Source organism: Astatotilapia calliptera, chromosome 2, assembly GCF_900246225.1.
Source record: "Astatotilapia calliptera chromosome 2, fAstCal1.2, whole genome shotgun sequence".
NCBI classification, from domain to species: domain Eukaryota; kingdom Metazoa; phylum Chordata; class Actinopteri; order Cichliformes; family Cichlidae; genus Astatotilapia; species Astatotilapia calliptera.
The window spans coordinates 30,476,252-30,500,538 of record NC_039303.1 but is presented as its reverse complement, the minus strand read 5'-3'; the positions used below and the strand labels follow the sequence as shown (position 1 = coordinate 30,500,538).

Below are 24,287 nucleotides of genomic sequence, written 5' to 3'. Positions count from 1 at the left end.
TAGAAAGACTGGCATAACCTTTCCTTGACCCAACTGAAACATACAATCAGTGTGCATACTTCACCAGTTAGTATGTTTTCTTGTCTTGCCACATTCAGTTTTTAAACCTTCCCATCCTCATATATTGTCTTTTCACCTTTCTGTGACCTGTGGGGTTTTGTGTGTCCGTGTCTGAGCTCGTGGACTGTCTGCATCTGCCAGTTCAGTCCCTCTAGTGGCTCGATGTCAACACAGTGTCACAGAGGTGCTACCTTAAACACCTGCTTCACACACGAAGATGAGTGTTGAGGCAGAGTTAAAAGTCAGGGCATATATTATCATATTCTGTCTTTTGTCATTCATTTCCTTTTTTTATCTCCCAATCCCAAACCCCTTCACTCACCCTTTATATTCTGTCTTGTGCAATTCTTTACACACATATCCACAAACATATCGCAGCCATCTGAACTTGAAAGTAAAGTCCCCTTTGCATTCCTGATCAGGATCGCCTCGAGCAGAGTTTCCACAAACAGGCCATGTGAATTACAATTACGCTGCTCGAGGTGGACATCAAAGCTTTGTATCGTGTCCTGTATAGTTACATTTCTACACCTTGTAAACGCACCTGTAGTGTGATCTGTGCAGTGGTACTAGTGAAGACATTGTCTGCTAAGGATGTGTTTTGTTACTCAGGGTATCTGCAGCATCTCCACAGAGTATGTAGTGACATTTTGGATTTTAATTAGACTCAGCCCAGATGATTAGTGGACTTCACTGATCCTCTGTACTCGAGCCTGCTCCTGTGCCAGCTTGGGGGACATCAAAAGTCACACAGACCTTTGTGTTATGTTTAGTTTGGGAGCAGAAGGTTTGCATTTTCTTCTTTTATGCCATTATTGAAAGTGCTGCAGCAGCCTGTGTGGCATAATTCAAGGAGACAGAGACAAAGTGAGATACAGACAAAAAATTGAGACCGAGGGTTTGCCATGTTCTGAGCGTTCAATCTTTCTAAGTGGCGTCAGGGCTTGCAACCAGCCCATTTAATTATTCCAAAATTGAATTTGGGGCAGAGGATAAGTCAAACCCATGTCTTCATTAAGATGTGTGCAGACTTTAGCTCATTTGTTTTCCATGCGGCATACACTGCTCTTCCCTGTGATACAACTGCTGCTTCTAGTGGTTGCATATTTTATATGTTAAAGGTGATGTGTCTAAACCAGGGATGGTTTTGCTTTTGATCTTTGAAGCAGTTACATTGTGTGAATTAGTAATGCTTGGTGAGATGTATAAAATGTGTAAAAATATAATTTCTGAATATTTTGTGTGTCCAGTTGCTGTTCCCCATGTGATAATCTTTTATGATTATTCATTTTCCTCTGTGTCATTTTCTCTCCGCAGTCAGTTGCTGCATGACTTTTACTCCTGCATTCCTCCTGAGAAACTCCAGAAACAGAAGGTGGCCTCTATGACTGAAATTGTCAGCAGCCAGCTCTTCCAGAGACAAGGTGCATCATTTTTTCCATTAACAGTTTTCAGCACTGAGTTACTAACAAACAGCAGACTTCATGCTGTGTAAAGAGCGAATCACAAATACACATATACATTCTGAGTGAAATCCTTCAAAATCCTATAAAACATTCGTTGCTTCTTACTTAACAGTAGTGATCAAGTTAAAAGGTCTATGCTACAGTAAGTAATTCTAGCTCAGCAACTGTACCAGACTGCTTCTACTGTACTTTATGGCCAGTGAGGGTGCTCTTTGCACTAAAGGTTTGATCACAGTAATACAGAAAGGGTAATGTTCCATTTCCTGTGGGACAATCCAGTAAAGCACTTAGAATAAAAGCATTAGCCAAACAGTAAAGGACATAATGGGTTTGTGAGCATTTATTCGGTTTACTGCAATAAAGACACATGTTCTGATGAAGCCTTTTTTTAGTTGCATCAAACTGACAGTTTCATGAATTTTTCATAGTTGCCCGATTCTCTTATGAATTTCTTTGTCAATAGATTTCAAAATGAAAGAATAAGCCTAACTTAAAATCGTCAGCTGCCTTAGTTAGGATTTATTTTTGTGTTTAGCTTGTCAGGTAGTCTTCTCTGTGTGGCCTATTTTCTGTTGAGATCAAAGAAGCGACGTAGCTGTTTGATGCTGATATTATAACATATGATTTTAGTCCTGCTATGCTCACCTACACTAACATTGCAATCAGCGCAATGGACACGAGTCAGATACCATCTTATTACAATCAGCACAAGTGGCACCGATTTTTGTATTTATACACTGATGGTAAAGGTCACTTCAAGTCAGTCTCACAGAGATTAAAATATCTTGAGCCTGGTGTGCGATGTGAGGGGATTTTGGTTTTGACATTCCAATGAACATCCCATGTCCAAAAGCTATATTGCAAACTGAAATGAGTTGACTGTTCACAGCTCACTAGGTGTTGATGCTGAATAGAGAGAAAGATGAGTCCTAGACATATTAATGTCACGGGCGATGTCAGCTGTCTGCTAAAGGAAAAGTGATATTGTACGTTTGTAGCTGATAAAACTGGAAGCCCTTCCAGAACTCTGTCATTAATGTGTCACTTTTTACCCAATTCCTTCTCTATTCGTAAATGATTTTCACCAGATTTTAAATGGCTACCGGGGACACATCATTTTATCAGTATTGTTCCTTTAAAGTGTACCACACATCGATGATCGCATACTGTGCACTAGCCTCATTCAACCCCCTGCCTCTGCTCAGCCCTATTATGTCTGTCTAATTCGCTTGTAGTGGGCTGATAAGTGGTAAATTCCCCTACAGAGGTCTGCTCGATGATGGATAGAGTGATCCTATGTTGTGCTGCTGTATAATATAGACTCAATAAATGGGTCCATAATCAGACCTCTGCAGTAAAAACTGATTAATTGGAGGCAGACAGTGAGTGAGTGAGTTTGAAACTGATATCAGTCTTAGTGACACTGAGAAAAGCTAGATGACATGCTGGGAAAGACGTATTTGAATCACGAACATTGCTCCCTGTGAAGCATCTCTGAAGCATTCTCATACACAACCTGCAAATATATTTGTATGCATTGGTTTCAGAGTAGCTGAGACTGTGTCTGAGTGTGAGTGTGTTTGCGAATCTGTGTTTGTGCAGTGGTGTATGCTAAGTGGTTGTGTGGACTGCTTTGAATGTTGTTTTTGAATAGTCCATTGCTGTCAGCTGAGTCGGTATTCAGTTGAGGATATGGTTCTTTGGTATTGATCCTGGGTTAGATGATTGATTCCACAGGGGATGATGTGACAGGTTTGGCCCTCTGGCTTGCTGTCAACATGCTCAGAGTCACACAAGCGATCAAAGTGAAAGCAAAGGCAGTGTAGGGGCATGATGGGGAGGAAAACAGAAAGTGTGATACAGAGAAAAAGAGCTAACTTTTTGAGGGACAAAATACTGTCGATTGTGCCATACAAAGTTCTCTAATTACTGCCATGTTTTCTAAACTGCAAATGTCTGTTTAGCTGGACGACGTTGAAATGGACCTAGGCAGAGGCAGTGGAGAGGCTAGTTAAAAGGAAAGGTTGAGGAAGAGATTTTTCAAGGAGCAGGGCAGAAAAAGGAGCATTTAATAAGCTGACTAGAAAGAAAGGATAGAGGGTGACATGATTATTGCTAAAGGATGGTCAGGCAGAGAAGGATAGCTAAAGAATGGTAAAGATGGATGACAGAGGAATAGGGAGGAGATATGGCTTGTTGGAAAAAAAAAGAGTTAAGCGCACCATTGAATGGTAGTGTCAAGAGGAGAAAAAAATGGGATTAGGAGAGTATAAAAATGAAAAAAAAGAGTTAGTGAGACCAGTAACTTCACTCGCGTTGCTATTAAACAGTCCAGAAATGATTAAAGTTTAAGCCCAGCTCACAATCAATATATCAGCAAATCTGCAAACTGTGGGTCAGTGATACCTTTTTCCTCTGCTGCTTTCTTTTCCTCCATATTTTGGCACAACGCTTTCATTTATTCTGTCATTTATACACTGGCCCTTTCCATCTCGATCCCTGCCTCACCAAATGAGACCTGACACTCAGTCTAATTGAGATGCATTTTAGCATTGGGATGCTAATAAGGAGGCTTGTATGCTAGTGTGCCATTTATCCAGGACGCTGAAATATGTAGCTGAGCTGAATTATATATTTATAATACCTAATGGCCTGTGGTGTCCTATCACTGTGCTGCAATACATATTTAATAATCCCAACTGTCTGAGCTAACCTACCTACCTCACTCTCCAGGGAAAAATGTCACACTGCTGACACCACTTCAGTGTAAGAGTGGTCAGATGATGGGAAAGGATGGTGGGTGTGTGAGTGTATGAATGTGACAGGAGATCAGTTCTTGTTCATGTTTGACACTTAGTGGAAATGACCAGTCTGATGAGGTTTATTTTTTATTATTATTTTTTTTTTTATAAAACATAAAATCTGGAATGCAAGTATGCTTTAAATTTAGCACAAAAAGAAAGGAAATTTGTGTTTGGTCAATTATTTATTTGCTGTAAAATGTTTCTTGGTAATAAGTCTTATACTGTTGTTTATTTTCCCTTAAATGGTCCCACACTGGTAAGAAAAATGCATTTGTGGGTTGAGCAGCAGACCCACCAAACAGGACTCTTGTTTGGTGTTGTTTATTCAGTCGGATGATTGAAGTCTGAAGAAACAATATTGAAAATGTAACAGTTTATTAATTTAACAAACGGGGGACCCCAATAGCACTTGGAAGAAGCATAGATGGTAACAACAGCCTGGCACCTCTCCATCATGCTGGTCACCAGTGCACACTGCAGTGGGATGGTATCCCATTCTTCATCTGTCGCAAGTCAGCCAATGCGCTTGTGTTGGTCACAGAATAAGCTGTTTGGCATTGGCAAGGAAGATTTGGCAAGTTTATCATTGGCACAACCTACATACTCTACTCTGCTGTTCAACCCACAAATGGATTCTTCTTACAAACGTGGGAGCACTTCATGGAAAAAACACAAGCTTTACACAAGTAGAAGAATCATTGTTATAACAGAGAAACAATTGATCAAACATTTCATTACTTTTTGCTCTAAGTCTAGTAGTTTTTAACTACCATACTGAAATACTTAAAATACTTTTATGCACTGTTTTTGTATTCTGCACTTATTCTGCTAAATGCAGAAGTAAAGCATCCAGCAGAGTGCATTATTTATGATGAAGACCAGTCAGATGGTCACATGTATTAATTTTTCTCCAGTCCTAGATCTAGTTGTGCGATTGTGTTCAACTTGCTGATGTTGTCTGTCCATGTGTGCTTAACTCTTTGAATCTATGGGCAGTGTTTGAAGGGATAGGGATTTTTTTTCTCCCACTCAGAAATACTCCTGATTTATTCAGCATACGCTCCTGGGATTAAGGGTCTTGGCAAGCACATAGTGTATCCACACACAAACATGCACAATGCGCACATACCCGTGCTGGCAGACGCGCATAGATAGACATGTGCATCCTGTCATATGGGTTAATCTGGTTTTGAGACAAAATTAAATTTACAAGGCGCATTATGGCTCAATTTAGTCAAATTATTATGCCATGAGGCAATCGCTGTGACAGATTGAGAGCATCAGCACTGATAAAGGAAAAAAAAAACAATGAGAGATCAGGGAGAGCAAAGAGCAGAGGGACAGGGGGATGAGCCTGTCATTTTGTTTGCCCACTCATTTCCCAAAGCTGGTCAAAGTCCTTTATTCCGTCCACTAACCTTCACGTTTTTTCTCAGCCAAACCTTCATTTCTCCAGCTTTCTCCATCTTCTGTCTGCACAGCTTGAAACAAGTTATGTCATTCATATTGTAGTATATATTAAACAGATTAAATTAAGCCCATATATTTGAGTGTAATGGCCATCTGCGAAGAACAGTTACAGCTGGGTGTAAAAATAACCCATAGTGCAAAAACTCAGAAAGCTGTCTGTGCTATGGTGCCTAAAATGATACATTCTTTAATTTTAATGTATCAATCTCTACAAATGGCATGAATCTCATTATATAAATTGCTTGTATTATACTGCCATGCATTATACAGTATTGTTGGCAATGTTCACACCCGTGTCTATATTTCTCCTGCTGTGATTACTTAACGGATGCATGTCAGAGCTTGATGAATATGGAAGACTGATGTACTGTACAGTTATTATCGTCAGGGTTTAATCAGTGCTGAGTGATCTCAGTTGTTCCTACACTCTCTGTCAATCAGCATTAAGGACAGGTCACATTAGGCCTCAGTTATAGCTGAATGTGGTTTCATACTTCTGGTTTCTAAGAGAGGTTTGAGTGACAAAGTTGTCAAGGGACCAAGAAGGATCTGGCTACAACTCTGTCTTATTTAAAAGCAGTAGTGAAAAGATTATATAAGATATACGTAACAGGATTAACCTGCAAGTGAGCCGGTGTTTGAATGCACCAGAAAAAGCTGCGTTTCTTTCATTATCAAAACAGCTGTTTGAGCTTAAATGTTTAAATTTCACAGGCTTACAGCAGCTTAAGGTGTGTGAGTACACTGATTTTTTTAAACCGTTTGCTTGGTGGTCCAGTAATCCCCAATGATTCCATATGCTTTATCTGTAGTTACATAGATATATTAAGACATGCTAACATTAAAAAAACATAATAGTCATATTGCTGTCCCGTCAGGCTGTCTCTAAGCACTGTTCTCAGTTCTGCTTCTTATGAGATGAAGTGTTTGTTTGCAGCATTTCTCTTCTCTTCTCTTCTCTTCTCTTCTCTTGTATCATGCTCTAATGCATTATTTTATGCTGCGTTACGTTAAATTAGCTTTTGCTACATCACATTAAGTCTCGTGTCACAGCTTACTTTAAATGCAATGCGATAATGCCCGCAACCAACCAGCGAAGACTGACAGTCAAGCCTGTAGAGAATTAGCAATGTAAACTGGATTTGTAAACTGAAGGAGTGGCCTGCGTGTGGATAAATATGTGTGTTGGGCTTTTTGAGAGCAGGAGCCATCTGCCAAGCCATTTTTGACTGTTGTTATACACGCTGACCCAGAATAGCTGTGGTCATTGTAGAGCCTTGGGTCGATGGTTCAAAAGGTTAATGACAGAGAAAGAGGTAGCTGCTGTCGGTTGGTAATTTGTGAATGAGAGACATGGAAAAAAGGGATGGATGACATTTAATGGAGCAAAATGAAAGGAGTTCAATCATTTTGGGAAATGCCTCTGTCTCAAGGGCTCCCTCTGCCTCATTTATATTCTGATGCTTATTTCTGTGGGATAATCTCAGTGGAAACTGAATGCATACAAGGGCAGGAGAGGGACACACTCTGTGAACACTAATAATTCATTGTGTGAGCATGCGTTACTGTTAACTACAGATGAGAACCTGACAGAGCAGTATTGTATTGTAAATCATTGGGTTTCCACTTTACTGCTAACCTTCCAAATTTCGAAGGTTTCTGGGAGTATTTAAGACTGAATGATCCCTATTGAAGTTGTGGGCTATTGTATAGCATCAGTGATAACTGCAGAAGTGGATGCCATTGAAGATACCATGACAAAGAATTGCAACGTTTGAGTAAATTGGATAAACTATAATATAATCTGAACAAATACAAAGCAGGATTTAAAAACCAAGATCAGATATAGGCTTAGCTCGAGCCAGCAGCTTTGTGATGTATTACTCTCTGATTAGAGGGCACTGGGAATAAATCTGCCTATCAGTCAAAGCAGTGAGGTGGTTGACCACAAGGCTTTCATCTACATTGATCTGTTTTGGTTAAATTGATCAAAATGGTGTAGCAACTAATGCTACCAAGAGAGTAATTGGTCAGTCAATTTTATAGTCACATCGAACATGGAACAGGGGAGGAAGGCAGAGTTGAGTGGTGGCAATTAGTCTGTGACTCATAGAGGGTGACTAAGACAGGTGGAAAGAACGAGAAAAATAACAGACTGTGTGAAATATAGGGATAAATAAATAAAAGCAGCAACCCAAAACAGCACGCAAAGCATTAACTCATGATAATATCTGGTATATGGCATCCTTGTACTTGGTGCAAGTTTTTGTTTTTCAGGTAAACATGACAAAAATGCCCATTTCGTTTTGGACAAATCAGCAAATACCAACATATACTTGGTGTAATAAGGCTTTTTTGCTATAGTGGGATATCTTTATGTGTATATGTTCTGTATAATTGGAGAAAACCCTGAAGAATAGTCATTATATTCAAGAAAACCCCTTTTACTGAGAGATTGTGCACTTTTTCTGGGGTGATTTATATCAACCTCATAGCAGAAATCACAGTAAAAAATTGTAGTTGCAGGCATCTTCACCACTGTGTATCACCATCACTCACTAGTGTGCTTTATCATCTGTAACGTATTGGCCTGTAATTTTGGGAGAGCACTCATTCACACAGTCAAGGCAATCTTAAGCACCTCTTTTTTTTTATTCTGTCCTACTAAACCATTTTGAGATAGATTTTTTTTAAAGCTTTTTTAAATCATGCACGTCAAATATATTTTACTAACGCAGTGTATTGAGGCAGTAATTAAAAACAGGGAAGTGTGGACAGACAGGCACAGCATAAATACGCTCAACGGAAATGTACAGCTGTAAATTCGAAATGGGGTTTAAAGACGGAGTAGAAGAAAAGTGATGAAGGGGGGTGGAATACAAATGAAGGATGGAGGGAGAGTGGATGAGAGGAAACACCCATAGTGACACGAGAGAGACATTTAGTCATCACCAAGCGAGAAGACAGTTGGCCGCGTCCCAGCCCCCTATCAGCTCGCAAGATTTACTTGTCGTTGGGCCCCCAAACCTCATTATCGTCGTTTCTATCGCTCTATCTTCCTGCAAGCACAGTACAACAACCAGAGGAGGAAAGAAAAAGAGGATCGAGAGTAGGAGAAGGGAAACTCGGATTTACATGCCTCTTGGAAACTTATACGGCATCTCATTATCATGTGCGATAGTTTATTGTGTTTGACTGTCAAATGAGAAAAATGGAAAAGAGAAAGGATGAGCTGGCTGCTGAGCCATCAAAGCTGCTTTCCGTGTGGTGGCATGCCAGCATGGGTGCTTGTATGCTCTCACGAACTTGGTAATGCGAACACATAACCACCCTTTTACACAGGCACAAAGACATTCAAGCGCGTACACATCAAATAGTGGTGAAGGACCAAACCATACATATAAAGGACAATTCACACTTGGGCACACAGGCATCCATTGGTATTAAATAATCAAAGTCTGAGATTACAGCTAGAATAAATAGAAATTTTGAATTGAATATAGATGAGTACTTGAAGCTGTGTTGGTGTGTGCTTGGAATATGTTGCGTGTCGTGCTGCAGCACCTGTGTGTATGGGTTTGTGTGATGGCTAGAAAAAGGTTAAAATTCATGTCAATGTTTGCTGCAAGACCTTGATTTCCATTTGTTTTTCAGTGTCTGCTGGCGAGACTCTCGTCCACAGCATGGTAGAACTGATTTATTGCATTGTTGCACTGTAGGCTACAACTTGCAACATGCAACTAAATCATACAGGAAACAGGACTGAATAAGCTAGAAAAAAGTTAAAATTCATCTCCGTGTTTGCCGCAAGACCCTGATTTCCATTTGTTTGTCAGTGCCTGTTGGCAAAGTTCTCTTTCACAGCATGGCTGAATTGATTTATTACGTTGTTGGAGTGTAGGCTACAACATGCGACTAAATCATACAGGACACTTGAATGTAAAATAACAGGTGTGTTTTTAAAGTGCAAGCATTGTTGCATTTACCAATGTTAGTTTTAGTCATTGTAGTCTCGCTGATTCAGTACGAAATCAACGTTTTTTTCTCTCTCTTTCTCTTTTGCCTTTTCTTCCTCATTCCTAACATTTTTTTTATTTACTTCCACCAGATGGACACAGTTTTTTAGGTAGCAAGTAGTTTGTTTCAAGAAAACCCACCGCTGTTGGTCTGTGGGTTTGGGTTGTCTTATATGCTTTTGTATTGCGTAATCCAAGACTGACTACATGTTGCTGAGATGAGGCATAGCATCTATTACGGAACTCATTGTCCTTCTTGTGTTTGAGGACAGTTCCCATCAGCTTCGGCAATATGTTTAGAGTTGTTGTCATGCAGCAAAATGGATTTGGGAGCAGTTAAACGCATTGTGATAGCTACAAAGATGTAAAGATGTACTTACAGTCCCTAAAGGCTCAGAATTGCACAGTACTGTATTTCTATTGATTAAATGAAATACAGAGCTGGCAACGAGACAGACTGGATGATTGGTTTATAATTAATTGATTACAAACAGTAGTGACAGAGCTACAGAAGTGGAAGTGGAATAAACTGAATTAAGACACTTTGCATTAGAAACTGTATTATGGTAGAAAAGTACTCTAAGACCAATGATAATAGAAGATAGTCGTAGTCATAGACTCTTGAGGCCTTTGGGGGGATTTTTTGCCAAGAAACTTTATCCACTAAAAATATCAGGTAGCTTAAATAAAACTTAGAAGAAAGACAGGAATGTTCCATGATATTTGATTGACTGAGACAGGACTCTTCCAGACACTCTAAACCAAGGCACAATGTACATTCCAAATTCCTTTAATTTTAAATATGTTTATATTGTCTAGGCTTTTGCCCCCTGGTAGGGTCTCCCATGGCAAATTGGCCCTGGGTGAGGGACCAGACAAAGAGCGATTCATAAGACCCTTATGAAAAGGACACCGAGGGAACAGTTTACCCTGCCCTCCCCTGGAGCCAGGCCCGGGGAGGGTGCCCGAGGGCGAGCGTCTGGTGGCCGGGCCTTAGTCCATGGGGCCCGGCTGGGCACAGCCCGAAGAGGAGACATGGGCCCATCCTCCCGCAGGCCCACCACCCGCAGGAGGCGCCATAGGGGTCGGGTGCATTGTGTGCCGGGTGGCGGCCAGGAGCGGAGGCCCTGGAGGACTGACCCCCGGCTGCCAAGACTGGCAATAGGGACATGGAATGTCACCTCTCTGGTGGGGAAGGAGCCTGAGTTAGTGCGTGAGGTTGAGAGGTACCGGCTAGATATAGTCGGGCTCACCTCTACACATGGCTTGGGCTCTGGAACCAGTCTCCTGGAGAGGGGCTGGACTCTGTCTCAGTCTGGAGTTGCCCCTGGTGAGAGGCGGCGGGCTGGGGTAGGTATCCTAATATCCCCTCGGCTTGCTGCCGGTACGTTGGGGTTTTTCCCGGTGGACGAGAGGGTTTGTTCCCTGCGCCTTAGGGTCGGGGAACGGGTCCTGACTGTCATCTGCGCTTATGCGCCGAGTGGCAGTTCAGAGTACCCAGCCTTCTTAGAGTCCCTGGGGGGGGTGCTGGAGGGTGCTCCACCTGGAGACTCTGTTGTCCTGCTGGGAGACTTCAATGCTCACGTGGGTAACGACAGCGAGACCTGGAGGGGCGTGATTGGGAGGAACGGCCTCCCTGATCTGAACCCGAGCGGTGCTCTGTTATTGGACTTCTGTGCTAATCACAGTTTGGCCATAACGAACACCCTGTTCGAACATAAGAGTGTCCATAAGTGCACGTGGCACCAGGACGCTCTAGGCCGTAGGTCGATGATCGATTTTGTAATCGTATCAGCAGATCTGCGACCATATGTTCTGGACACTCGGGTAAAGAGAGGGGCTGAGCTGTCAACTGATCACCACCTGGTGGTGAGTTGGATCAGGTGGCGGGGGAAGACGCTGGACAGACCTGGTGCACCTAAACGCGTAGTGAGGGTGTGCTGGGAACGTCTAGCAGAGGCCCCAGTCCGCGAGATCTTCAACGCACACCTGCGGCAGAACTTCAACAGCATTCCGAGGGAGACTGGGGACATTGAGTCCGAATGGACCATGTTCAGCGTCTCCATTGCCGAAGCTGCTGCATTGAGCTGCGGCCGCAAGGTGGTTGGTGCCTGCCGTGGTGGTAATCCCCGAACCAAATGGTGGACACCAGAGGTGAAGGGAGCCACCAGGCTGAAGAAGGAGTCCTATCGGGCTTGGTTAGCCTGTGGGACTCCGGAGGCAGCCGACAGGTATCGACAGGCCAAGCGGAATGCGGCTCGGGCAGTGGCTGAAGCAAAAACTCGGGTGTGGGAGGAGTTCGGAGAGGCCATGGAAAAAGACTTTCGGACTGCCTCGAAGAGATTCTGGCAAACCGTCAGACGTCTCAGGAGGGGAAAGCGGTGCTCTACCTGCACTGTGTATAGTGCTGGCGGAGCGCTGCTGACGTTGACTGAGAAAATTGTCAGGCGGTGGAAGGAATACTTCGAGGACCTCCTTAATCCCACTGACACGTCTTCCGAGGAGGAAGCAGAGTCTGGGGATGAGGGGAATGACCCGCCAATTTCCGGGGGCGAGGTCACTGAGGCAGTTAAACAACTCCTTGGTGGCAGAGCCCCTGGTGTTGATGAGGTCCGCCCCGAGTTCCTGAAGGCTCTGGACGTTGTAGGGCTGTCCTGGTTGACACGCCTCTGCAATGTTGCGTGGAGATCAGGGGCAGTACCTGTGGATTGGCAGACCGGGGTGGTGGTCCCCATCTTTAAGAAAGGGGACCGGAGGGTGTGTTCCAACTACAGGGGGATCACACTCCTCAGCCTCCCTGGGAAAGTCTATGCCAGGGTGCTGGAAAGGAGAGTTCGTCCGTTAGTCGAACCTCGGATACAGGAGGAACAATGCGGTTTTCGTCCTGGTCGCGGAACACTGGACCAGCTCTTTATCCTCTCCAGGATACTTGAGGGTTCATGGGAGTTTGCCCAACCAGTCTACATGTGTTTTGTGGACTTGGAGAAGGCATTCGACCGTGTCCCTCGGGGTGTCCTGTGGGAGGTGTTGCGGGAGTATGGGGTGTCTGGCCCATTGCTACGGGCCATTCGATCCCTATACAACCGTTGCAAGAGCTTGGTTCGCATTGCCGGCAATAAGTCGGACTCGTTCCTGGTGGGTGATGGGCTCCGCCAGGGCTGCCCTTTGTCTCCGGTTCTGTTCATAATTTTTATGGACAGGATTTCTAGGCGCAGCCAAGTGGCGGAGGGCTTTCGCTTTGGTGGCCTCAGAATCTCATCTCTGATCTTTGCAGATGATGTGGTTCTGTTGGCTTCATCGAGTGAGGGCCTCCAGCTCGCACTGGAACGGTTCGCAGCCGAGTGTGAAGCAGCGGGAATGAGGATCAGCACCTCCAAATCTGAGGCCATGGTTCTCAGCCGGAAAAGGGTGGAGTGCCCACTCCGGGTCGGGGATGAGTTCCTGCCCCAAGTGGAGGAGTTCAAGTATCTCGGGGTCTTGTTCGCGAGTGATGGGAGAAGGGAGCCGGAGATCGACAGACGGACTGGGGCTGCAGCTGCAATAATGCGGACGCTGCACCGGTCCGTCGTGGTGAAGAGGGAGCTGAGTGTAAAAGCGAAGCTCTCAATTTACCGGTCGATCTACGTCCCTACCCTCACCTATGGCCACGAGCTGTGGGTAGTGACCGAAAGAACGAGATCGCGGATACAAGCGGCAGAAATGAGCTTCCTCCGAAGGGTGGCTGGCCTCTCCCTTAGAGATAGGGTGAGAAGTTCGGCCATCCGGGAGGGGCTCAGAGTAGAGCAGCTGCTGCTCCACATCGACAGGAGCCAGCTGAGGTGGTTCGGGCATCTGACAAGGATGCCCCCTGGGCGCCTCCTGGGTGAGGTGTTCCAGGCATGTCCCACCGGGAGGAGGCCCCGGGGCAGACCCAGGACACGCTGGAGAGATTATATCTCTCGGCTGGCCTGGGAACGCCTTGGTATTCCCCCGGATAAGCTGGAGGAGGTGGCTGGGGAGAGGGAGGTCTGGGCCTCTTTGCTTAGGCTGCTGCCCCCGCGACCCGGCCCCGGACAAAGCGGATGAAGATGGATGGATGGATGGATGGATGTCTATTCTGTAAAATAGTCAGATGTCTATTCATATTAAAGTACAGAATTCACCTGCTTGCTGCTACTACTGCACATTCACCCAATGTATATACTATTATATATATATATATAATGTTCTTCCTCTACCCCCCCATTTTTGCACATGTCGAGGAGCGTGTCAGGCTACATTTCACTGTGTGTTATACTTGTATAACTATGCATGTGACAAATAAAGAACCTTGAACCTGAACCTTGATTGTACCACCAATCTGAGCCTCATTAGCATAAAAGGAAGGTTTTGTAGGTATGAAGACAAACGTTTTCCTTCAGGGTCAGAGTGTTAGGTCAGAAACCTAGACAAAGTGTTTTTTTAACAGTAAATAGCCATTATTTTAAATGCCCTGTTAAAGAATGGCCTAGACCTGGAGCTGCACCCCATGGTCACTGATGTTCTTACAAGACTGGAGGCCCCGAGGACCAAAATGTAGTTCAAAGAAGTCTCTGAGAGAGCTGCTGTTCAGACAGAGGCAGCAGATATTAACATTCCTGATGTTATTCCAGGCCAAGCAAGGTAAAAAAGAAATACCTGCAAAGTTAAAGGCACTGCTCTGCATCGGTGATTGAAGACTATCAGGCACACAGTCTGAAGGACCATAACTAAGGCAGCGTGTACTTCATTTATATGCTTGCATTAAAAAGTTCTATACGTGATTTGAAAAGAAAGTAAAATAAAAACAGACAATTGTCACTCACAGATCTATCAAAGGATGTCACAGAAGAGCAAGCTATTATGGTACTCTTATTTATCAGTTTTATGAATTTTAAGATGGGACATAGCTGCTGACTGAAATGGCTCTACATACACGAGCTCAGCATAGGTTTTGCAGATTTTGTTCAGGGTGTATCAAAAAGAACCATCTTATTTCAAAAGGCTATATTTCTTTTCAGCTGGGGGTAAATTTTAAAATACTTGGCTAAATATAAAGTGTTATATACAGAACTTAAGACGTTCACAAGTGCTTAGTAGTAGTAGTAGTTATAGACTGAACTGAACTTAAGAATAGTGATTTTCAGTCTAACTTTTTCACATTTTTGAAGCTTTTCAGCCTGACTTTTACTCCTTTTTTTCTTCTCCTTTTTTCCAGCTTTTGTATTTGCTTTAAACTACACTGAAAATGGACTGTGCAGTGCTTTTATGTTATTATTGGCCACTCAGTTCAATTCAATTCAGTTCAATTCAATACAATTCATTTTTATTTATATAGCGCCAAAACACAACAACAGTCGCCCCTAGGCACTTTATATTGTACAGTATATCCTATAATAATAGATGCAATCCAAGCACTCTACACTAAAAACAACACTTACCACTTTATCTACATCACATCACATTACATCCAAGACTGTTAACTTGGATTCAACAGTTAACCGAGCATGCATTGCATGTCTTTGGACTTTGAGAGGAAACCAGACAACCCAGACAAACCCCAGGCAACCACAGGGAGAGCATGCAAACTCCAAGATTTGAACCCAGAACCTTTCTCCTGTGTGACAGTATTAATCACTGCACCATCTTTTTTTAGCTACAAGTACGTTATTTAAACAGAGATAGACTTTATTAGTTACACACTGCTCAAATTCTGGGTAAATTACTGCAGCACAAGGGCCAGGTTAATTAATTATTTAGAACAGAATAAATTACAGATGTATTAGAAAAATTAACAAAAATATATAATGTACAAATAAAAAGCCAGCATACTATACAAAACTACTCAGTGTGCTCTAAGTCGAGTTAGTCACTTCCTTTGTCCTTCACAGCACTGGGTCAGGGTTGGCTTACGCCTCAAAACTTGCTGTGTTGGTTGTGTTTCCATAATGGGACATGTCAAAGTAATGCAACACAGGTTACTCTATGAACGCCTCCCACCTCATCTTCTCACCATTTCACGTTCTCTCCTGAGAACATGTTTCACCCAAAATATCAACTGGGTTCATTTGTTAGATCAATAAAGCAGCAGGTGGCTTTGGGGTTATTTCACCAGGGAGTAAAGTGCACAGGTCCACTGGTTTAATGTTAGATCCAAGCCAGAAGGCAGATGGATTAATTCCCAAGCCAGATCACACAACCTTTCTGCTATAAAACACAACTCATTGTTTTCGCTGTCTGAAAGGACAAAGATGATGAGTTTCTGCTTTGATGGATTAAACAGATTTAGCAGGGTTGCTAAAATGCAATGCTCACAGAATCTAAACCACCATCCTCCACCTTTCTAAAAGCCAACACAAGCCGTTAGGCCATCCTGTTTCATTTTTTGTGACACAAGCTTTTTCTTTTCTTTTTCTTTTAGCCACAAACAGACTGATTTGTAACTGCAAAACTCTGCTCTGCATCTCCAAACCTATATGCAGATTGTCTTAATGCACTCACAAACTGGAAATTATTTGTGCAAATGTTATTCATTTATTCATTAAATGCTTTACACAGCTGCAGATCTCCTTTCAGATTCAAAAATTAAATCTATTTGTTCAGATATTTTTACATATTCACTGATTTAAATATTAAATGTCTTGGCACATTCGAATATAGTGATGCACAGCAACAATACTCTTGGCTGGAGTCTCCTCCCTCCATCTTTGAGTCATTGAGGGCATTCGGTGACGCATGCATTTTCCCTTTTTGATTCCCCTTCCTCTCTTCATGTTTGTGTGATAAAGTGAGTGTTGGGATGAGGATCCACTCAGCAGGCCTATAAGGCTTAGCTCAGTTATTAATGGAACTAACGAGCATCAGCCCAAATGAGCTTTTAATGGGCTCTGTCTACCTGCAGCTACAAAGAGAGGGATGGAGTGGAGGTGGTGGGGGGGGGGGCAAAAGGATGGATGCAGAAAAGACAAGAAAGGGTGAGGTCAAAGTATTTAAGCAGAAAAATAGATAGGATCAGTTAATGTTAGATTCCAGTAGGGTGGCAGTTTTCTTAAATACCGGCAATTAATGGTTAAACATTTATTTAACTCTGACTACAAGGTGGTTTGCCTAACTTTTACTGGCTTCAAAAAGTATTAGAGGTGAATTCCTGAAGGATGCCTTCCTTAGAGGAACCTTTCCAGACATTTCTGCTGATGACCTGTGTGGGTCCAGCTTCTATTATGGACAGGCATTTCATTATCACCTTAACTATTGCTTTTTGCCCTTTGTCAGCTGAGATAGGATCAGCCCCCCTCGTGACCCTATGCAGAATAAGCAGTTAATAAAATGGATGGATGGATTTCATTATTAATGGAAATGGTTCTTTTTTCATACCTGTGAAGGGATCATTGGTTTTAGTTCACTTTGGTACACTATCAAATTCAACTTAGGAACTTGAGACTCATTACTTCCTCCTCATAGCTTTTGCATAATAAAAGTTGGGTTGTTTTTTTTTTTTGCTTTTTCAAATTAATTCAGGTAAACTTGCCTCATGACCTCTAAATAATTTTAGGTCTGTCATTCATATGGTGAAGTCAGGCTCAGGCTACAGAACTTCTTCATTTAGGTACTAAATGCCAAGGTTCAGCAACATTGGCTCACAGTGAGAAAATCCCAAATTAAGTTCATTTTCCTGTTGCTTCACCCTTGACAATACAAAGGCTTAATGCTACAGTTGGTCTCTAGGCACTCCACAATAGCAGCTCTGAGAACTTAAAAGAAGTTGAATGTCGACCATATATTTCCATACAAGGTTCTTATCTGCATACCTGTGTGTAGTAAAAGCAAGTTTTCCGAGGCATAGCAATGAATTTTAAGGTGAATCACCTTACTATTTAATTTAGTAAAATCTTTGCAAATTCATTGAAAAGCTGGAATGACATTTTAAAGTCTGTCTTCTATTAGTCTAAAACAGGCTGTGAAGTCTGTAAAGAACATGGTCCAAATCCACAGTAGAATTTCATGTCTTCACACTTTGGCCTTTCTTCTTTCTTTCTGTCAGGTTTCAAGAAAGTTGATCTTTTAGTTTCTGTGTAATCCTGATAGAAAAATGTGGCTGGTTGCTCATGGGAAATAACTGGTTTGATCCTTTAATAGTCAGTACTTGTATTTATCTGTTACAGCATTCTTGGTCCTGCCTTCGGCCTCACCATTAAAACATCAAAAGGCAGAAAATTTGTATTTTCTAGCAGGACAACTACCCACCAAGTTTACTGACAAATTGCATCCTTGAATAATCTTAGACTAATAGATTTCAAGAAAATGTGTTGTTTACTGCTTTGTTAAGTGTAGTAAAAACTTGTTTTATTTATTCACATTTCTTTTTGCTTCACTTTCTACTGCAATACATTGCTACTTTTGTAGTTCCCTATAAATCCCAAAATGACTTTGAACAACTGCCAGAGAAGAGCTGCGAGAGATGTATGATTAGGCACAGATGTGAGTGCATACTGTTATAAGACTAGTGACTGTTTTTAATGCTCTTGCTGCTCAAATGTTGGTAAATTTAATGTGTTTAATTCATTCCATTGTATTTTGGAATCAAAGATTTGGATTCGTCAGAAAAATGGGAAAGAGAAAATAATAGTTCGGTGATTGATGTGTTGACTGTATCTAACAAAGCAGTGCACTGAACTGTAAATCGACACTTGATTGATATCACTCCACTGTTCAGTCTGGGGTGAGGTTTGAATTTCTTCTCCATGGTCCAGTGGCATCATTACTCATTGCTGTGTGGCTGCAGCAGTCTCCACAGGTGTTTGATTAGTTTTTCAGAGAGGAATAACACTGAAGTAAATTTTTATGGTCTGTCTTTTGATATATATAAATGTAAACAGTTTAAAACTCCAAAGGACTAAATTTTTAACAATCTTCCTGCCATATCCTGCATTATGCTGATTTTCCTTTATGTTTTCTGTTGCTTTAAACTATCTGTCTTTGGCCACCGTGTTTAGTGTTGTGCTCTTACTTATACTCTTTGCCTTTTGTTCCTACAGAATGCCGTGATGTGTTGTTACCCCTGATGTTGCGGGAGCTGAGTGGGGCACTGGTCACAATGGCTGACGGCCCACACGATGAGAGGAAAAACAGTTTGGAGCTCCTCAACAACATCCTCGAAGTCCTCAGCAGGAACAATGTGGTGAGACACAACGCAACCATTTATATAAAACACTGATCTCATCTCTCATTTGTGGAGAGGATTAAGGGTACAGTTAATTTAATCTTTATGCAGCTGGTCTTTTCCCACACTTGTTGTTCTGTGTGACTTCGTATACAGCCAAGTCCCACAGCCACAAGCCATTACAGAGCTTTTTCTGTCCAATCTCTCTACGTTGCCACTCGCTTCCCTGTTTTCTTGTTTCTTTCATTTTGATGATTTCTGTGTAATTGTAGCAAATATGCTGTAGCAATAATTACCCTTCATAACAGCAGTCCCAGTTTCCCACAGATACAATCAAATGTCAGTGGGAAACAAAAATCAGATCCTAATTTCACTCAAGTGACTTGACCTAATCTTTGGAACCATCAATAACTCCAGAGTTTATGTAGAGACAATAAACATATATCGAATGGTGAAAGGTCAGGCAGAAATGTACAATCTTCATTTATAGTAAAGATTGTTTTAGGCCAAGCAGACAGTTCAGCAGAATCTGATGAGACACTGAACCTACGGGGTATCATTTTGTCGGAAAATTCGTCTATCTTACCTCCATCATCTTTGCAGAAATGTGAGTGTAAAAATGATCCAGTCCACAGATTAGATGAAATTTCCTTTGTCTCTTTTTACTGGATCTCCTCGCTAATTGGATAAATTGAAACTAGCCCGGAGCTCTGTTTCATCCCAGTTGAATCTACAGAAAAACCATAAGCTGTTTTGTCTCCAGCCATCCTCTCATGTAATGAAGCTAGCCTTGACTAGGGATGGGTATCGTTTAGGTTTTATCCGATACCGGTGCCAAATCGGTACTTTTGAAACGGTGCCGGTGCTTAAACGGTGCTCAAACCGGTGCTTAAAGAATGGAGAACACAAAATTGGTCCAAAAACCTCTCATGTTCAGCTGTTTTTTGTAAAAAGATAACAATGTTAGCCTTTTCTGCAGCTATGGGGCATATATGGTATCACTCTTGGCTGGAAGCAGTGCTTAAACAATGGAAAAAACACAAACTTTGTCCAAAAACCTCTCATGTTCAGCTGTTTCCCTCTTTTTCTTTGGTCATTTTAGCCTTTTTGGCCAGGGTGAAGGGAGTATCTGCCATCAAACAAGAAGACAGCCGCATGTAGCTATGATGATGTTTGCTAGTTCACCTTACATGCATTAATGTAATAACGTGGTTAGCCTACTCAACGTAAATTACACGAACAACATTAAGCTACTCACGCAGAGAAGAACGGCTGCTGCTGCCATCATCATCCATCATCATTTCTGCTACACTGGCAGGGCTAGGAGGCAGGACTCTCCTCTTCGTGTTTTTGGGTATGTTGCTAACTCCGGGTCCGATAACAGGCACCACACCGCAGTAGATGCGCTCGGTGTGAGGTCTCGCAGCAAGCTATCAAATACAGCGCATTTCTTGGTTTTTGAAAAAAAAAACGCTATGCGTCGCCAGGTGTTTCATCGGATTCGAGGTGTTACCTCCTTTGACAGTATCAGCTTAAAGCACTTGTTGCAGGCTGCTGAGTTTGCATCTTTTGCTGTGAAGTACAGCCAGACTGTTGACCGCTTCACTTTGGGCATTTTTAATCTGTAGCTCTGCATAAAAGAACGTACGTACCTAGCCCCGCCTACTATCCTCGGAAACGTAAAATGATTGGCTAGAAGTGTATCACAGCTCAGGAAAAAAAAGCACCGAAATAAAGCACCGAAATGTGCGCTGCTTTTCGGTCTGGTTACTACCGTTTATGTCAGAATCGGTGCCATCATGGCACCGGACACCGGTACCCATCCCTAGCCTTGACCAATTAGAATTTATTTGATTTTGGTTCGCACGTGTTGCTGCATGTTTGTATGTTGAGACAAAATGCAGTTAGCTCTTTAGTTTAACACTTAATACTGTATAAACACGCAGACGCACACACACATACATAAATGTAAAACAAATAGATCACCAGCATCTAGCTCAAGGCTTTTTAATTGCTTCTGCAAGTTGTTGACAGCATGCCGAGTCTTTGAAGTGAAGGTATGCCTTTTTTGGCTCTATTTATTTGGATGAGCTAATGAAGCATGTGCCAGTGGAAGACAGATAGTGAGAGAAGAGAGCAAGTTAATGAATGAAGTGGAGTGGAGTGAATTTGATGAGATGAATTTGCGGTGGTTGAGATATGAAAACAAATGCAGGTGGTGACAGAGTGTTGAAAGGACATCACAAGTTGAAATTCGGTCTTGTCTGGATCACAAAACCAGTGACGCACAGCCTCATAGCGTTTTTCCATCAAACTACACAAGGACAAAAAAGTTTGCTATAGAATGACGTTATTGTTTGAGGCTGAGCACTGTTTATGGGCATGCAGAGAGGCTGAACAAACAATATGAAAACAGAGGATTAACAACTAAACACACAGTGATTTCATAGATAATGTGTCAACCGTGTTTTACAATGAAAAAATAGTCATGGGAGACAGAAAACAGGTGCAAGATCTAAGAAAAACAACAGAAGTAGAGGAGGAAGAGGTGATAGGAGATGAGTTTTGCCTCCTCTCTACTTTTCTGCTCCTTGTCTCCTTTGTTTTTCACCCTTCTGTCTTCCTCGCTCTGGGTGGTACCTGATTAAATTGTCACACAACAGATGTCTTCGAACCAAAGAGAGGGGGAGAAATACAGGTTGAGGAGTGGAGATAGAAGAGAAGATGTCACTATAGACATATGCTCATATCTCTGGAAGAGTTTGCATTGAATGTATTCACAAGTAACTTTTGTATATGATAATGTTGCTTTTTTCTGTTCTATAACGGCAAATCAGTGTTTTCAGTTTATATCTAGTTGCTCGGGGAGAAGATAAACCAGCTGGCTACAGTTGGAGATAAACAGAAATGAAACTTTAGAAGAAGAAAGGAGCATTTGTGACTCTCATCTTTCAGCTTCCTGTTCTGAGAAACCCTTTCCAGGGGACCAAAATACCTACAGTGAGCTAAAAAGATTTAAGCTTATTTAGGATCCACAGCTGTGCCTCAGTTTTACTATATGAGTGTGTGTGAGGTAGATGGAAATAGTATGCAAGATGACATACACACATTTAGACAGTTGTTTATTTTGTCTATGTCCTCTGGCTGTGAGTCAGCGCATTTCATGTGATACAATCATATCTACCTGATTCTCATCAGACCCTGCTGCCATCAGGCCATTGCACATGCACACAGCTGCACTGATAAAACTTTGAAGCTGACTTATTTAATTTTTTTTACCTTCCTCTGTTATTTTTGTACCCTCCCTCTGTTATTTTTGTACCCTCCCTCTTCTTTTCATGCATTGCTGAACGCCTCATACAGGAATATACACACAAAATAAACACACACGTACACAAACAAACTGACACACACACTGGGACTAACAAGGGCTTAAAAACACACACACACACACAGATGCACCCTGCAGTATTAGTACTAAGGTGTGTCTGAATGTAGCCGATGCTTCATTGGTGAGTTACTACCCCCAGGCAAGTCTGAGTCAGCGTCCATTGACCGCCTTTACTGTGGCAGAGTGTGCTTGTGTGTGTCCCTGTTTTTCTTTTTTCCCTGTGCACATGCACTGGATCCATAATGAGATTAGATATTTTACATATACATATATGCTTTCAAGAGATGCCTTTTTCCTGTTTGGTATGCATTTCTCTTAACTTGCAGTCTGAAGGTTTTTTTTCTGTACACAGTAATAGATGGGCATAGTTTCACTCTCCCATAAGCAAGCTTATGGGAGAATCTGGAAAGTACAGCAAGCTATACATGCATGCACACACGCACACGCACACGCACACACACACACACACACACACACACACACGTGAACTAGTGAATGAGACTTAGCAAATGTCATTCGACTCCAGCTGCTTGTGTCAAGAACGTCTGTCAATCAACACAACCGCGCCCCTAACTCAATTATCCAGGTGGATGAGTTTTTAAAAAATGACCCCACTCAGAGTTGGTGTAAAGGAGGAAATATCCATAGAGGCCCAAACTGATTTTTTTTTTTTTTTTTCAGGCTGTAAATATTCTTTTTAATGCTGCAAAGTTTGACTGGGAGTCTAGAGAAAGCCTCGAGTTGCACTGCAGTTGCATTAAAAATCACCCTCCAGAATGTATATATTTCATGAAGTGTATATAAAGTAAAATGTACACTGAGAGTTGAATAATTTGTGCTATCTGAAGTGCTTTTATGATAATATGTATAGATGTATAGATGTAAGGCTGTGTTTAAGTTAAGTAATATTATTTTTCAAGGTCAGAAATGACCCTGCAAGTCCAGCTGCAGTTAGTCCACTGAATAAAATAGGAACAAGACCAATTAAAGGAGAGCTGACATTACTGTGACACTTTGAATCGAGTCAGTTTAATATTTAGGCTTTGAGCTTTTTGTTCTTTAAACCTGCAGACTTTCTCTAAGGTTTAAACAGGCATCTGACCTGAACAGGTCTGGGCACAGAGATCAACTCTTAAAAACATTTTATCCCCTTTGTTTAATTCTGGAAGGATAAAAGAAAAAGAAACATGGCAGGGGAGTGGCTTCAAAGGGAATGGAAATATAGGAATAGGAAAGTAGGTCTGCACTGAAAAAGTCTACATTCACGTGTCAAAAATCCTTTTGCAGTTCATTCATCTACACTGAGGATGATTAAGTAAATGTCCTGGTGAGGCATTTCAGAAAAGTTAAAAGACTTTAAACTTTTATATTCAGAAAACATTTTTTCTCTTTCTTCAAGTGTTTGGTCCACCGTGCATTCAGAACCATAGCCATGATTTGTACTCTGCAATTCTGGCTGTTTTCACGCTCAGCATAGTTAATTCAAGGGCAGAACACCTACACAGATAAAATGCTCAAGTAATCTTAAGTTTTGTAAAGAGAAGAAGTTCTGGGGTATCCCCACAAGTAGTACTAAAGTTATGCCTGAGTGAATAATGTTTGAAAAGGGCAGGAGCTGCTCTGCATCTGTCTGTGTATCTATTTTTTTTCTTTTGATCTGAGAAAATCTAACAATCTCCTGTGTATCTCTGTGTTTTTCTCCATATCCCTCTCTCTGTGCTTCTCTTTCCCCTCCACCATACACCTATACTCTGACTTGCTATCAGGGGGACACCTTCCAACATATCCAAGACATTGTAGTATCTCTGCTACGGGTCATCAACCAGACAGTCATCACCATGGGTCGAGAGCACGCTCTGATTGTAAGTACTTTACAAGTAGGACATATGGTGGACTCTTTAAAACCTTCTGTCTTGCGTCCTT

At 42.0% G+C, this 24,287-nt stretch overlaps 1 protein-coding gene across 1 annotated transcript in view; it reads left to right on the top strand.

Annotated features, from left to right (window-relative positions):
- Positions 1–24,287, top strand: part of dock2 (dedicator of cytokinesis 2) — a 97,643-nt gene that overhangs the window by 24,410 nt on the left and 48,946 nt on the right. The window contains exons 24-26 of the mRNA XM_026194526.1: positions 1,378–1,484; positions 18,849–18,991; positions 24,131–24,226. Coding sequence (XP_026050311.1) covers positions 1,378–1,484; positions 18,849–18,991; positions 24,131–24,226 — 346 coding nt within the window. The remainder of the gene's footprint in view (positions 1–1,377; positions 1,485–18,848; positions 18,992–24,130; positions 24,227–24,287) is intronic.